This window comes from Hetaerina americana, unplaced genomic scaffold (genome assembly GCF_022747635.1).
Source record: "Hetaerina americana unplaced genomic scaffold, ioHetAmer1.1.p SCAF_8, whole genome shotgun sequence".
NCBI classification, from domain to species: Eukaryota; Metazoa; Arthropoda; class Insecta; order Odonata; family Calopterygidae; genus Hetaerina; species Hetaerina americana.
Genome location: NW_027287427.1, coordinates 19,819,957 through 19,835,171, shown reverse-complemented (window position 1 = coordinate 19,835,171; position 15,215 = coordinate 19,819,957). Strand labels below are relative to the sequence as shown.

At 33.4% G+C, this 15,215-nt stretch overlaps 1 protein-coding gene across 2 annotated transcripts in view; it reads right to left on the bottom strand.

The window, feature by feature from the left end:
* Positions 1–2,735: 2,735 nt before the first annotated feature.
* LOC139698081 (histone-lysine N-methyltransferase 2D-like) overlaps positions 2,736–15,215 on the bottom strand; it is a 146,980-nt gene continuing 134,500 nt past the window's right edge. For both annotated transcript variants that reach the window (XM_071596972.1, XM_071596973.1), the window contains 5 exons: positions 13,673–13,835; positions 12,680–12,844; positions 5,957–6,037; positions 5,221–5,312; positions 2,736–4,397 (listed from right to left, as the gene is read on the bottom strand). In XM_071596972.1, the coding sequence (XP_071453073.1) occupies positions 4,283–4,397; positions 5,221–5,312; positions 5,957–6,037; positions 12,680–12,844; positions 13,673–13,835 (616 nt within the window). In that variant the 3' untranslated portion in view covers positions 2,736–4,282. The remainder of the gene's footprint in view (positions 4,398–5,220; positions 5,313–5,956; positions 6,038–12,679; positions 12,845–13,672; positions 13,836–15,215) is intronic.

Below are 15,215 nucleotides of genomic sequence, written 5' to 3'. Positions count from 1 at the left end.
CAAGCAAACAAAAAATTAGGATTTATCAGAAGAGTACTGGGTGAATGTGATGAAAAGGTTAAAGAGAAATGTTACCAGTCATTGGTTAAGCCTCATTTAGAATGTGCAGCAAGTAAGTACATGGGATCCTCACAAAGTTGGATTATTGCCAAATTGGACTGTGTGCAGCATAGAGTAGCCAGATTTGCAAAAGTTATGATAAACTTAGCATCGTATCCAAAATATTAGCGGAGCTAGTTTGGGAATCACTCATGGAGCTGGATCTCTTGTATGAATTGGAAGGAGCTCTCATCAGCAGTGATGTTGAAAATGTATTATTACCCCCATCATACTATAGTAGGAGAGATCATGCTGGTAAAATTAAAGAGATTAACCCCTCCCACTTCAATTTATTTTCTGAATATCATGCCCCTATCCTCTATTTATTTTTCTGTGGTTCTTTTAAAATGGTAATGTAGGTAATGAAATTAAATTTTGTAGTTGGTAATCAACGTAGAGTAGTGAAACAAAACGTTATTGTTGTGTCATATTGTAAAGTATCTAGTTGAATGATTTTTTTTCATCAAGACATTTATCTTATTAACCACAACTGTAATAATAATAATATTAAATTTTAACAAAAAAGAAAATTACATATATGTCATTGAAAAATCTATACATAAAGTTAAAAATTGGGAAATATTTATATTTAAAGTAAAACAACATTATTATACAATAGATTTGAATACATAATATCAATAACATTTATATAATTAATAATCAGAGAAAGTATGATACTTCTTAAAACACTCTGGCAAATGTGAAGGCACCTGGCAGTGCTTACATTTCCAAATTGTCTCATTTATTTTTGAAGCATGCACGGCATCTTTTTGTTGGATTTTGTTTCTTTGTTGTTGATGGGATATTTTCAGAAAAATGAGCTCAATTTTTAGCTTGCAATTGGACTGGTATGTCACTGTGGGAAGGTCGTCCACCAACATTGTAATTTGGCGGAGTGACCTTTGCCAATAACACCTTGGCAGCATCCAAAGGAAAACTAGTCATACTTTTCTTCTTTTTTTGTTTACTCTTGAGTATAAAGTAAAAGAATTAAAGAGTGCATCCTCAAAAATATAAATTTAAATATATTTTTTTATATCCTTTAATGAACTTTCTCATTAACAGGAAGCATGCCAGCCCATCATCTTGTTTGTCCAAACCTCCCATTCCTCTATTATAATCAAGGACACTAGCTGGTTTTGTAACAATATCTTCGCTTCCATCTCTCCTTCTCTTTTTTTCAATGCTCTCATCGCCACTTTCACATACACAATTTATAATTCTTTTATACATTGAATGGTAGCTTTCCCCACACTATGCATATAAAAAAACGTGGACAAAAACCGAAACGACACCCTATGACACACTCCGTCTAGACACATGAACAATCGCATTCAAACTAAGGTTATCATGAAGGAACTGCATAGGCATCACAAGAAATGCTGAGAAGATGACTCATTGTTTAATAGGAATACCCTTTTTGAGAGGGCAAACTCCATACAAACTGTAGTATGTACTTGATAGATGAAACTTGCAACTCTGTAGTAGAAACTTGATACTTTTATGTGAATATGAAAATGAATGAAAATAATACTACGGAAGGATGGCTAAACTAACAGTTTGTCAAAGATTCCAAATTGTAGCTTAATTTCACCAATAATGTCGCCAAAAAGAATACTGATGAAAAACTATCTTTAAATTTTTGTGTTACAATAGCATTTATCCATCGAATTCGTAATATGCATGGAAGAGAACTCAATTTATTCACTTCTACATTTTATGGCGATCGAGGCAATAGTTCCTGAGCAAGTGCGATTTAAAATCTGCTGCCCAAAAGTAGGACTTTAAATAGTTGACGAACGAACCCTCTTCCTGTGAAAACATCGAGAACACAGCTATGGCTACTGGTAGAAAATCATTTTATTACTTCCTATGCATCATATTTCATGAAATCTGAGTTCTTTATGTACATTAGTGATGTTTTAACATATTTAAACTTTCAAAATAATTATATTGTTCCCCTAAATAATGCTAAAATTATAAAAATCTGATGGCAAGTTACACTCGTCATTGCGCGATTTGGCATCGGAAGTTCATGACAAGCTAGACTCATTTCAGTGCAAGGGTAGAACAGATAGATATATGATGTAATATTTTCTCCAAACCATAGGGGATCATATTAACACAGTTCAACCGCAGTACAGCCATGTCCGGGTAAAATTATTCAGGTGTGTATTGACCCCCTGCCACCCTAGCGGTGGCTTGCGGGGTACAAACAAATAAATAAATATGGAAGGTTCATTTCCCTCTTGTTATGCAAGCCCTCATACCACAGATCGTTATTTACTTATTTTTAAGTTATGTACTTGAAAATAAAAAAAATCAGAAATTTTCACTCATCGAAAAAACCTCATTCTTGAATTCTTAAAACTCAAAGAACAATTTAGTAAAATAACTTATCATTAAAAGAGAAATCGTTGGAAACTTCCATTCTGACACTATTACTCATATTTTCGTCATTAACAAATGACGAAAATATGAGTGAATACATGATCTCAGCTAAGAGTAACTCATTAAATAATTAGTAGAAAATAACTCAATGTGTTTTCAATTTCTAGAAAAAAAGGAAAAAATGGCACTTGCGACCTTTTTTGGAGAACTTATAAAAGAAATGGGAGAAATAAGGCATCACTCAGTACTGAGGCAAATTTCATTAAATGCATACTTTTTATTTCCAAAAGTTTCTGTGAACATTGTACAGCACTTCCTACATCTACTTTCATAAAAAAACTCACAAAAAGCACATGAAAATAGAACCATAAATACCGTGGTAGTAGGTTACATGTGCTGAAGAAATTGTGTTTGATTCCTGCCTCTTACATCAAAATTCCATTCATCCAAAATTTTTCAAAGATTGTTGAAAACAATGCCAAGAGTTTGCACCAATATATTTTTTTTTTCTTTTAATTCAGTTTCTAGTCCTTGGAATGCCATCTCATTCATTCATCGAGTCCCACATTTTCAAACTCTCAACTATATAATGAACACAAAACTTTCCATCCAGAATCCTATTATTGGCTTCCTTTTTTTCTTCTCATGTTGTCTTGAGGAGTTAAGAATTTTTTTAAAAAATCAAGCAAGAAAGATTCTGACCCTCCGGGCTATTAAAAAATAACAATGCTGTGGTCAATATTCCCCAACTCTCGTCCCTTGATTTCTTCCTTTCCTTAATACTGATACATACAACAACTACTACAAAGGTGATCTGAAATTTACACATTTTGATGAAATATCTGTATCACAAAGAGTCAGGTGGACGAATGTGAATAATAAAATGATATACATTAACAAAAATCTGTTTAAAGCAAATGTGCAGCTGAGTTCACTTTGAAATGTACACAAAAACATGACATTTAGTTTTCAAAAGGACATGGTTTTTACATCCAAAACATGACTTTCTTATTGATAGAGAAGACCAATGAATGGGAAAATATATTTACAATGATTTATATGCTACACTCTTTGTCACCAATAAATACTAGAAAAAGGGGAACAATTGCACATATATTTATATATATTTATATCTCAGGCAGTGCAGCACATTTTTAAGAACAAAGACTTTTAACACAAGAGAAACTTAGGGAAAATTATAATTTCTTCTTAAAACTGACACAGTAACAACGTTCACAAGGGACTTTTTAAGGGAAGTTGTGACAATGTCTTATGAACATAATGTACATCGCAGTGCCATCAAGGATGCATTCCTGATTGCTCTAAAAACAAAGAGTCCATGGCTCATTATAAATTACAACTAAAAAATGATCTAGGGTCATCGCAGACCATAAACAAACCCTTTAATTAAAGAGGTTTTATTCTCCTGCACCAGGAGCATAAACTTTTGTACATGCGAATCAAAGTCCAGAAACTTTTTACCTTTCTCTTTCAAAAAGTCAGCAAAAATAAATAAGTTTCTGTTAAGTTCAGCACTTGACCACCTCACAAATACACTTGTCACGCATTCAAGCACACAATTTGGCCAATTTTTTTATTCCATGGATGGAAGTCTTTTAACTTTTCGGCAGATGTATCCAAGCTTCTCATAAAGATACAAACATGGTTCTTCATAGAAACCACAATGCAGAAGACCCTCTTCACTGCTGCACTTGATAAAATTCACACATAACTATTACTCATAACTGGAGGCTCCAATAGTGTGATCTCAGCAGGGTGGGTGTGGGGGTCGTCAGCTTTGATCTGCCTGTTGGTTCATATCATACAGCACCTGTGCAATGGTTCTTGAAGACTCCACATTGCTAAGAGCCACAGAAGCAAGATGAGGCTCATAGCTACGGAGGAACCTAGAAAATGTTAAATCTTTTTAAGAATATGAAGCTTCAAGATAACTATATGACCTTAAACATACAACTTTGAATCTAAAAAGGGTATTAAAAGTTCCAGCAAAAATGTCCTTACTAATTCCATAAAAATTTAATCTTAAATCCATCACTTTAAATAATTTTTCATTAACATACCTGTACAATTAAATTCTAAGGCTTAGTGCCACATAAAACAACTCTATTTCATGATATTTGCAGGGTTGATACATGCAATGACACTGAGGATTTTGGTATACAAACAAAATAATAAATTTAACCAAAATTCCTTCGTTAAAATATGAGTAGGAAAACAATATCCAAGAATTAAAAAGAAACTTTAAAATTTCATTATCTAAACCTCATTTCCTTGTTTTAAGACACCAAAAATCAGGACATAACATCATCATAAAATTGCAAGCTATCACCTTATGGCAAAAGCCTTTGTTATTGAACTAAAGGGTTGAAATAAATATCACTTCACAATATCCATTGAATTCAGTTTTAAAATCCATGACGTCCCAAGTTTAGCCTGTCAAATTTAATATTTTTCACATTTGTTCCATCTTGTCTCTACTCAATCATGTTTTGGTAATATGTCACTAGCCGGTAGCCTTGAGGCAAGATGGGAAGGAAAGCGAGTGGATAGGAGAGGAAATGTCTTACTAGGACAAATGTATAATCCATCCATCAGATAATGAACACTTTACTGTTTAACATTGAAAAAATACAATTTATCTTTTTTTTAAAGTTTCGTAAGAAAACACAGTATAGTTATTGAATTTCTTATAATTTAATACACTAATACCTTCTGCCACTCGTGGAATAGATGACTAGGTTTCTAAGGATGAGAGATGATGTCAGCCTGATGCTTTTCGTTACTGGGCCTTCATTGTCATCCTGTGAACGAAAAAATGTCTCACTTGAAAAACTAAGTAAGCAAGTTTAATTAAAGCACATGTATTACCATGCTCCTACAGCGTGTTGCTTCAGATGCTAATGAAAGTTTCTACTGTGACAACAATTTTGATGGCAATGCAATCATAGCATGTCAATACAATACACAACAATAAACTGGGAAAGCATTTTTGAACAAAATAATACACACGTACAACAAAAATCATAAGACATTCAATATGCACAACACAAGTACATAAATTATTTCTCAATCAGAATATCATTCATGCATAAATTAGCGGGGAAAAATGCACCATTATTTTAACAACTGTACATGCAAGACAATGGCCGTTATATTAAAATGTATACCAAGCTGTAAAAGAAATAAATAAACACAATGGGTTAAAACATAAAAAAATGCAATAAACTTATCGAAGAAAAAAAACATAAAATGTATACAACCAACATGCATGCACATTCCTCCGTCAAATATTCAAGCATACAAGAAAAGCTAACAAATTATCACAAGTGGACGCAATACCAAAGGTGCAAACAACTGACATCTCCATGCTAGTAATTTTTGCAGAAACAAAGTACAGTGATGACACAATAAACAATACATATTTGGCTGCCCCTTGAGGGCTCACCTGCTCAGGAGGGGTTGGGCCAGGGGCTCTAGTGGCCACTGGAGGTGGTGGTGGTCCTGCAGATCTGCTTGCAGCCCTCTGCTGAGAGGTATGCAAAGTGAAGTAACAAAGTGTGATGGAGGTAATAGGGTTGAGGTTAGGGGAGAGAAATGAGAAAGACAGAAATTGAGATTAAGGTCATGGGACAAGAAAACATACACTCTTACCCACACACTGCATATGCAAGACCAAGACAAATGTGGTTGATGGCCAGTCTCATTCATACAGGATGTGTATGGGAGAGCATTCTAAGCCCATAACATTTAAAAACATTCCATTCTTGAAAGAAATATAAACCATTGAGAGTCGAAGTTACATCCCACTTTATTAAGAAAGCTTGTTCATAAGATCAACAGAAGATTTAACAGTGTCACACAAGCATTGAAAGACCAGTGTTAGTAACTATTTTAGGACCATTTGAGAAGGAACTTTCAATGTACTAAATGTGCCCATGATAATTTTCCAAACATTAACATTGAAAAACAGGAAAAAATAATTATAATATGCTTTTATTTGTTACGATTTGACATTTAAAAATAAAATAATTTTTTAATCGTAAACATAATATAAATTCAGGCATAGCAATGAATTTTCACAGGAAGTCTATCGAACACAAAAACTTAGGAATGAAAATATTGAAAAGTTCTACAGTGCAAAAAGATATTTTCTGAATGGCAGTAGTGAAACCAGGTTAAGTCTTCCTCGACTGATTCCTTATCAATGAATTAATTATGTTTCCATTTCCTTCATGACATGTAAGGGTTATTTTCATAATTCTATTAACGATCAAATTCCAATAATATCAACCACATTTGTTAAATAACTAACTCAAAAGTGCTCACCTCATGAATTAGTACATACAAGAGTGTTAGCCTTCTGCATCAACTAAGTGGCCAATCACTTCCGAAAGTTATAATATTAACACCCAATATTCATGAAATAACTGTTACCATGCAAAATTATACTAAGTTAGCTTTTGTTAATAACCCCAAGGTACTTAAATACTCTCGCAAATATAATATTGATAAATATATTTTATGAAATAACCTGAAAACCTACGTTCTTCACCTATGCTGAGGATATACTCTCAGGATATCAAAACCATATAATTCATTTCCAGGAAAAAATAATAAGTCCATGGCACTGGATTTATTTATGAACAATAATTTGCATATGTATATAAAAATTGGGCAATTGATAGAAAAGGCTAGATGACAAGGAAAGAAAATATTTAATTCATTAATTCAGAAGATGAGCCCCAAAAACAATGTAAGCAAGAAATGGATTTTCTAAAATCAGCTGCAGACATATTATACAAATAAATACACACACAAGTTACTGTCCCCCTGGGATAAACATTATGTCATTGGTAAAGATTAAAAAAAAAGGATCAATGTCTCACATCCATGAAAATATTATGAAAGAGACTTGTAATGTAATTATTACTTAATATTTACAGATTAAGGTATGCTTTCAATGGATCCAGGGGAAGAGGACTGCTCTACTTTGAAGCCCTGCCTAACACAACACTAAATTTCAAAGCACCCCACATTACAATTAACTATTTTTGAAATCCACATACTTTCTATTTCTCTTCATTCCGCCAAAATATGCTTATTTCCTTGTCCTCCTGTTATCTTACCTGCCATTCTCCCAACTATCTCTTTCTTTCCTCGTCCAATTGTGGCACATCCCTGATTGTTTTCCCTTCTGTCCATTTTTCCATTCATACCCACACCTACAACTCCTAACCCCACCTATCATCTATCCCTTCCCCCTTGCCTCAATGACCATGGGCAGAGGTATACAAAACTATGCCATAACAGGGTTTTCCCTCTTTTTCTCTTTATAACTTAGCTTACAGTCTAAGCAAAAGACTTGCTTCTTTTTTTCTGAACATTTCAATGAGTCTCCATAAACTCTAATAATCCTTGTTTTCTACTTTCCATCACGCTCCTTTGGCCCTCTTAGTTTATTGTATTAGTTGATTTTTTGTTTTTTCACTCCCTTCATTCTTAGAATTTACTCCCTTCCAATTCCTCCTCTCATGTATATATTTTCCAACCATCTCTTCAATAATCCATGACTCTTTTAGTCTATCTATTATTCCATCTATTATTCCACAGCCCTATTCATTGGTTTGTTTAGATTTTTCATTAACTTTTTTTTATAAGATCTCCTTCCTTACTGTATGCATTCCCTGGTCCTCATTGAGGACATACTAGCAATGATGGCTCACAATACATCATTGTGGTGGCACCCTGGCTACTAGCACACTGGTGAGTATGCTCATCAGCACTTAAGGATGGGCAAGAACATACACGTACTGTAGTCTGCCTCTTTTCCATAAATCGTGAGTCTTTCATATTAATCAGTCACTAGATGATCTGATGATTGAGTAACTGAATTATGCAGGGTCAGTCAGCGTTACCTGATAGTTACTGGCTACTATTCAGCCAAAAACATCAAGTAATACTGACTCCCACTGTACTTGCAATTTAAGTAAAATCCACACACGTGTCCATAGGTAGAATAATAATATATTTTTTTATTATAAAACTTTCCAAATGCCCAGACTTTCTCAATAACCTCTTAAATTTCCTTAACTGTAATTTAATCTAACTGATATCTCCCGGTACCTGCTGGCACATTAAACATGTACCTATACCTTTAGTGGTTTTTAAACCAGGTGTTGTCATAATTAAGGATTCATAACAGAGGTGGTTTCCTGTTGTCTTCCTCACATGATGCATTGAGCAAGTAAAATTATTATCACAAACAATTGGGGTGATTTTGATTGGCTGGACAAATCCCTGCCATACATCTGGTATGAGAACTATTAGCGTAAAATTGTGGCCAGATAATTACCCAAATAAAATCAAGAAATTTTCTGATTTTTTCCATTGAGGTAGTAATCCAATTTTTTGTTCAATGGAACAAACACACACACACATAAAATTCAGTGATAATTATAAAAATATGGATTTAATTTAAGTCAATGGGACACCAATGAAAATTACTCTTCTATAATAACAGAAAACCATTTATTGCTATTGATGTCCATGTCTTATATTTTGTGATATTCGTTTTTCATACCTCATGCAATTTTACTGTTCATCACATGTATTTAGCAAAGTCACCTTTCATTTTACTAAACATAGAATTACCTAAGACAGTAAGAACAGCTATTTAAATAAGATAAACAAATGTGACAGAAAATATTTATTTAGTGTATACAAGGCTAGTTTTTCATGGAGAGCCGACTCTTACATTAAAACTTATGTTTCCCTGGCAAGGAACTTGATATACCCATTTCTATGCTGAAGAGCAATGGATAACAGATCAATGATTGAAAGCTTGAAACTCATTAAATACTCTTTTATTTTGATGAACTCGAAATATTGAAGACTTGGCTTTAATCCTGCAGAACTGCAAGCAAATTGGTTTGAAAGAAGGCATTCCATATCGCACAAGGATTAGGTATTGTTCACTTCAATGCATCAAATGACTTGATTGCTTAAAAATGAGTCAGGATTGTTTACAAAACTGTAAGCCATCACATGGAACTAGCCATCGAAATGGCTGCTAACTGAAAGCAACAGCTTTGCATAAACATGTGCATGGCCTTGTTCTTAACAACATTTTTGAGGGTGGAATAGAAAGGTATTTTTTAATGGATTACCTGACAAGATCAGAGGCTTCAAAGGGGATCTTTGGCGTGAAAGCAGCAAGGCTCATTTTACAGTATTAAAAGGCGTTAATTTTAATAGCAGTGAGAGACTGCAGTGTTTAATCATGAAAAATGAAAAAAAATCCTTTACTTAAATAAGTAAATGTAATGAATTCGGGTCCTGGACACCTCGTAACTTTCGATTTAAGGGACATTAAAATGGTATTCTTGTCAACTGATACACTATCCAGCTATAGCCACTAGATTCAGGCATTATTAATGCCTTGAAGGGGAACTATCAACAGATTCTTGTCTGCAAACCATTGACAGTCTCATTGACAGCGACGGTGCCAAAGATTTTTAAAGTATCCTTGTAGCTATACATTTTATAGCAAAGCATGGTTCAGCTAAATTAGCTTATAGAATATAAGTTATGAGTTTGCTTCCATTTTCTGCCCTGTTTCTACTTCCCAACATTCTCTGTTGGCACAAATTGGGAGATTACTAAGCTAGCAGTAACCATTGCTTATCAGTTATTTTCAGAGAGTCAAAGTATATTTGAAAGCAAACAAATCTCAGACATCAACACGAACAAATAATAAACTGAGTCTTAATGGCTTCAAAATAAAAAGTCATACATAATGAATTGTAATGAGAAACAGCCCAAAACAAGTAAACAGTATACATTTATAATTGCATAAAAGTAAAATTTAGAAAGCTATTAACTTTCCTTGAATCAATGGCCTTGTAAATTCCCCCAAAACCAGTAAACTTGCCATGAAAAATGCAGTGATAAAATATAAGACCAGCAACTGAAGCTGAACATCATTAGCAAAGTCAAATTAGTACAGAGTAAAAGAAAGTTACCAGAAAACAACAAGAAGGGAAGAGCAATAATGCTGAAGTAGGATATTGTATTAGAAGACTTTTTTCATGAATGCAACTGCGAAATGCTGCTGCACTGCCTGTTCAATTTTTGAGAATCTTTAGCCTTCCTCTGCTCAGCCTCAAGCATAGCTGCTTAGCATAATAGAAATGGTAGCAGAAGTGGGAAAGCATCATACGCTTCTCTCCCTGCAGTCAGCTAATGGCATTTTTTGAGGCAGCAGAATGTTTCGAGGAGAATTTAGGGGATCACTTGTAAAATTCTGACACTCAGATCCACCACATCAGCTTCCCTGCCATTCCATTTTTAGCCAAAGTGCAGCACATAATTGAAAACGAGTAAAAGCCTAAGTGAGAGAAAGTGACCTTGCACATACACTTGTGTGAGAGGAGTGCCCCAATTAGTGTAAACCTTTTGACAACCAAATTAGTAATAACTATAGAGTGAATTCTTTACATCTTGTGTGATTCTGCTAGCTATGTTTGAAGATTGAAGCCCATTTTCAACAACTTTTGATTATAGGTACACTAAGATTCCCCTAAACGATATGATTTTTGTATCAACTTTGCTATTAGAAAAGAAATGTCACTGGGATCTGTCCAAATTCAGAGATTCAACTGCTCTTATAAGTAGTCAGGTGTATCACTGGAAGACATTTGCTTAAGCATACTCGTAGTGTAGAATGCTATCCGTAATGGTATAGCACTAATTATACAGGATGGTCAACATTCCACGATTCAGTCAAATCCCTTCACAAAACCCTCAAATCTCAAAAACTTATCTCCTAGATTGCCCCTATGCCCTGTGAAACAGCAACTGCATTGTGGTGCTGAGCCATAGTTTCTTCCATGTTCATCATAACAAATTTCAAAAGAATCACTTAAATATTGGAACCTTGAGAATGTAAGTATATACAGTAAACTCGGCCAAATGTGGAATTGCAGGAGATCACACGTTTTTTTTGGGATATATATGTTTTCCATCTAAGATAAGTTCAAACATTAAAACTAGACACACTTATAAAAATTAAAAACATCAAAGACATGATTTATTCTTAAAAATAATTTGACATTAAAATTATGAGTCCAGAAATAAGTAACAAAAAAATTGATGGTTTAAGATCATACATTAAGCCATTAGCACTAAGCCTGTACAAGGCTAGCCGAAAAAATCTATCTTAAAGTTTTTCCCATCTGTATTGATAAAAATGCCTCTAATTCATTGGTACAATAAAATCTATGCAGAATGTTTTCCGTCCAGGTTTCACAGATTTCATCTTTCAAAAATGATGAGAATAAAACCTTTATTATATAACACAATTCCTATACCTCCAGCTTTAATATGTCTCCTTTCCATCATGCATATTCCTCTTTGGACAGGTTTCATTGCACATATGTGTGCCGATAATTTTAATACTGAATTGCTAATATACCACACATTTGTGATAATATTAACATTTGCACATAACATACATGAAATTGGGTAGTTGATAGTTAAAAATCAATGTCTGAAAGAGGATTAGTGATTATTAATGACTATGAAAAAATTATTATTATACAATGTTAATGAAAAATGACATGCATTTAGATGTTGCATGAATTCCATTATGGTACACAGCACACTTTGAATCATACATTACATGTGAATAACTCTAAAATACAGACAATTTAAGTGAAAATAGGCGAACACAAGTTCATTGATAATGATTAAAATAGTGATTTTAAATTGAACTGCCTCTTTTATTTTTCATTATTTAACTTGTACTTCTGCAATGGAGAAAAAATATATAATAGAATCTAAGTATTAAAAAGGACATTTAATTGAATTGGAATATTAAAGATTAAACTGTGAAAACAGGAAAGGGAAATTTAAATCGACGAAAGAAAAAGCATTCAGATAAGATTTGAGACTTGAGATTCCAGGATTTCAGATTTGACCCATTCCTATGAATACCATTTCAACATACACTTTAAGCTACCTCTCATACAAGATTTTACATTATACCTGTACATGTACTAAAACAATGAATAAAGCTAGGAAAATTATGTCCAATGCACCTTTAAGGATATCCATCTCCAATCGCTGTAATGCAAGGCAAATGAAAATTATTTAAATCTGTTGTTCTTACCATGAGTTCCTTTGGATTTACAAACTCCAGGGCATGACGCTTGATAGCATGGAAGGCTGCATTCGGAGCATATCCAGGGTGAGGAGGAGGGGGTGTGGGTGGGGGAATTTCACTTCTGCCACTTTGTGATAGCTGCCTTCGCCTCATGGCCATCATTCGAAGAACCTTAAATGAAATTAGTTTTCAATTACTGCACCAAAACACACATGTGCTATGCTACTCCTTCCTCCAGCTAGATTATTGATGTGTTATCCTTCAAAATAACTTAGATAGGCCAGTGGTCAACTTGCAATTGTACGTTCCACAGACTGAATCCAAAGGTTTAATACTAAAAATGATTCACAAGCACAGACATGATGCAAATTGCATCCATATTTTAGGGTCAAACACACATTTTTCATCATTATAGCCTTCACATTTATAATCCGTGTACATGCTTTTCGTGCCTTGTTTTCCATAGGACTACATTTAGTCAGTCAGATGTACTCTCATTGCTTGTAAAAGGATTCTGCATACAATTCTGCATCAATGGACTATGTACTCAACCCATTCCACGACATGAGGTTTAACCTCTAGCCAATGACATGCAACGTTCCTCATATGAGAATGGTGCAAGCACTGTAACCAGACACTAAAAACTATTTTTATTATTTGAGTATGACAATGCATACCATCAAATTATGGCATGTAATAAAAATGAAATGTAAAAATAATCAAAATGAATAGTCTCTAGGCTCATACCCATATACACATCAATAACTTAGAACATCCGGAGTGACTGCTACATATTGTCGTCAAAAGTATATGAATGAGCTAATAGGTGATTAATAATCACTATTGGAAATAATGAGAACACAATATAGCAGTGATTATTTTTGGGATTACAGACACTTACTATATCGAGTTTCCACTGTACACAGCGGCACAAAATACATGAATGGAAACTCAGAATGATATTCAAGTAGTACCTAGTTGTAGACACTTAAAACATACCTCTGCATTACAATGACGGTCAAAAAGATGAGTCATGAGGGAGAACCTCTTCCGTCTCATTCCATCACAACGCTCCCAGAGACATGGCTGTTCTTCATTTGCACCAGTTGGACAGTGGGCTCGACATGCATGCATGTACACTTCATTGGCGGACTTGAAACACCTATTCAATCCAGAGATGAAAAATTACTCCTGGTTTATAAAAAATTACGAGCACATCATCCTTTATCATGGCATTTAAAAAAACTATACTCTGAACATTAAAATTATATTTAAAAATTACATTAAATTATAATTCACTAAAAATCTGTTTCACAGTGGCTGAGCTCAACTGGAATTTTCTACTCAAAATGCATTATTTGGAATTACACAACACAAAGTTAATTCCATCTCCAATGAGCAAACATTTCACAAATATAATGTTTTATGAAAACATAATAATAAAAAATGCTATAAATAAGCAAATTTCTAACATTGTGAAATGATATTGAAAAAGAAAATGTTTACAGAAGTGATTGTACAGCTATAAAACTGATGCAACAAGTTGCAAAGATAAATAATGTAATACAATAAATTATAAAATTCAAAGAATCTGTCAGAGATTCCGCAATAATAACTTTAAAGATAACAATAACAACAAATATAACATTAACAATAAAAACATTAAAAAATAATAACAGTTATTTAGTTCACAATAAGATAATTATTTTTTGTAAAAATTAAGAAAAACTTGGCAGTAATGAAGTCTATTGATTAAAACTGGAAAAAATGAATGCATAAATAAAAGAAAAATGTATGTTCCAGTTGGTAATGAAAATACATATTTACTGAGGATACGAACAATTACGACCAAGAGGGGTTTCTCAAAGAGTTTGGGGACTCATAAAACCTTTGTTAAATTTTATTTCAATGGAATTTTTTTTTTAATGAGAAATGTTACCTAAACGTAAATAATCTATCAGTATACATGAATGGTGCCAGAAATTTTCTATTTCAATCTTTGTCAGAGAAACAATCTTACTGATCGCGTGTTTTAATTTTAAAGGAGTACCAAGTAAATTGCAATTGATAAAAGTCTTGAGGTAGGATTAAAGGGATGAGAAAAGTAGAAGAAAGATGGTAAAATCCCACCTCTATTTTCTGGTAATTTAATACCTTTAACACTTGCTAGGAGCTGTCCAAAATCAACATCAAATAGGTATAAATGCGAATAAAAACTCCAAGATCTTATCTCGTACCATTTCAAAAATATCCTCATTCAAAACCATTACTCTCCAAAATCATTGATCACCTGAGTAATTAAATCAATAGAAAATCAAAACAAGAAAACTTAATTGTCTACACAAGATTGTTCTCTCTAAATATTTGCAAATTATACTACCATGAAAAAAGATCACTGATGGATAACGTGATACATGACTACTGGCCACAAGTAATCATTTACTTAAACAAGTTTTCTCTTTCTATTAATTTCAAATTTTCAATCTTAAATGTTTTCTCTTCTTAAAATGTTTTTACCATTAACTACAAACTATGGGAATGC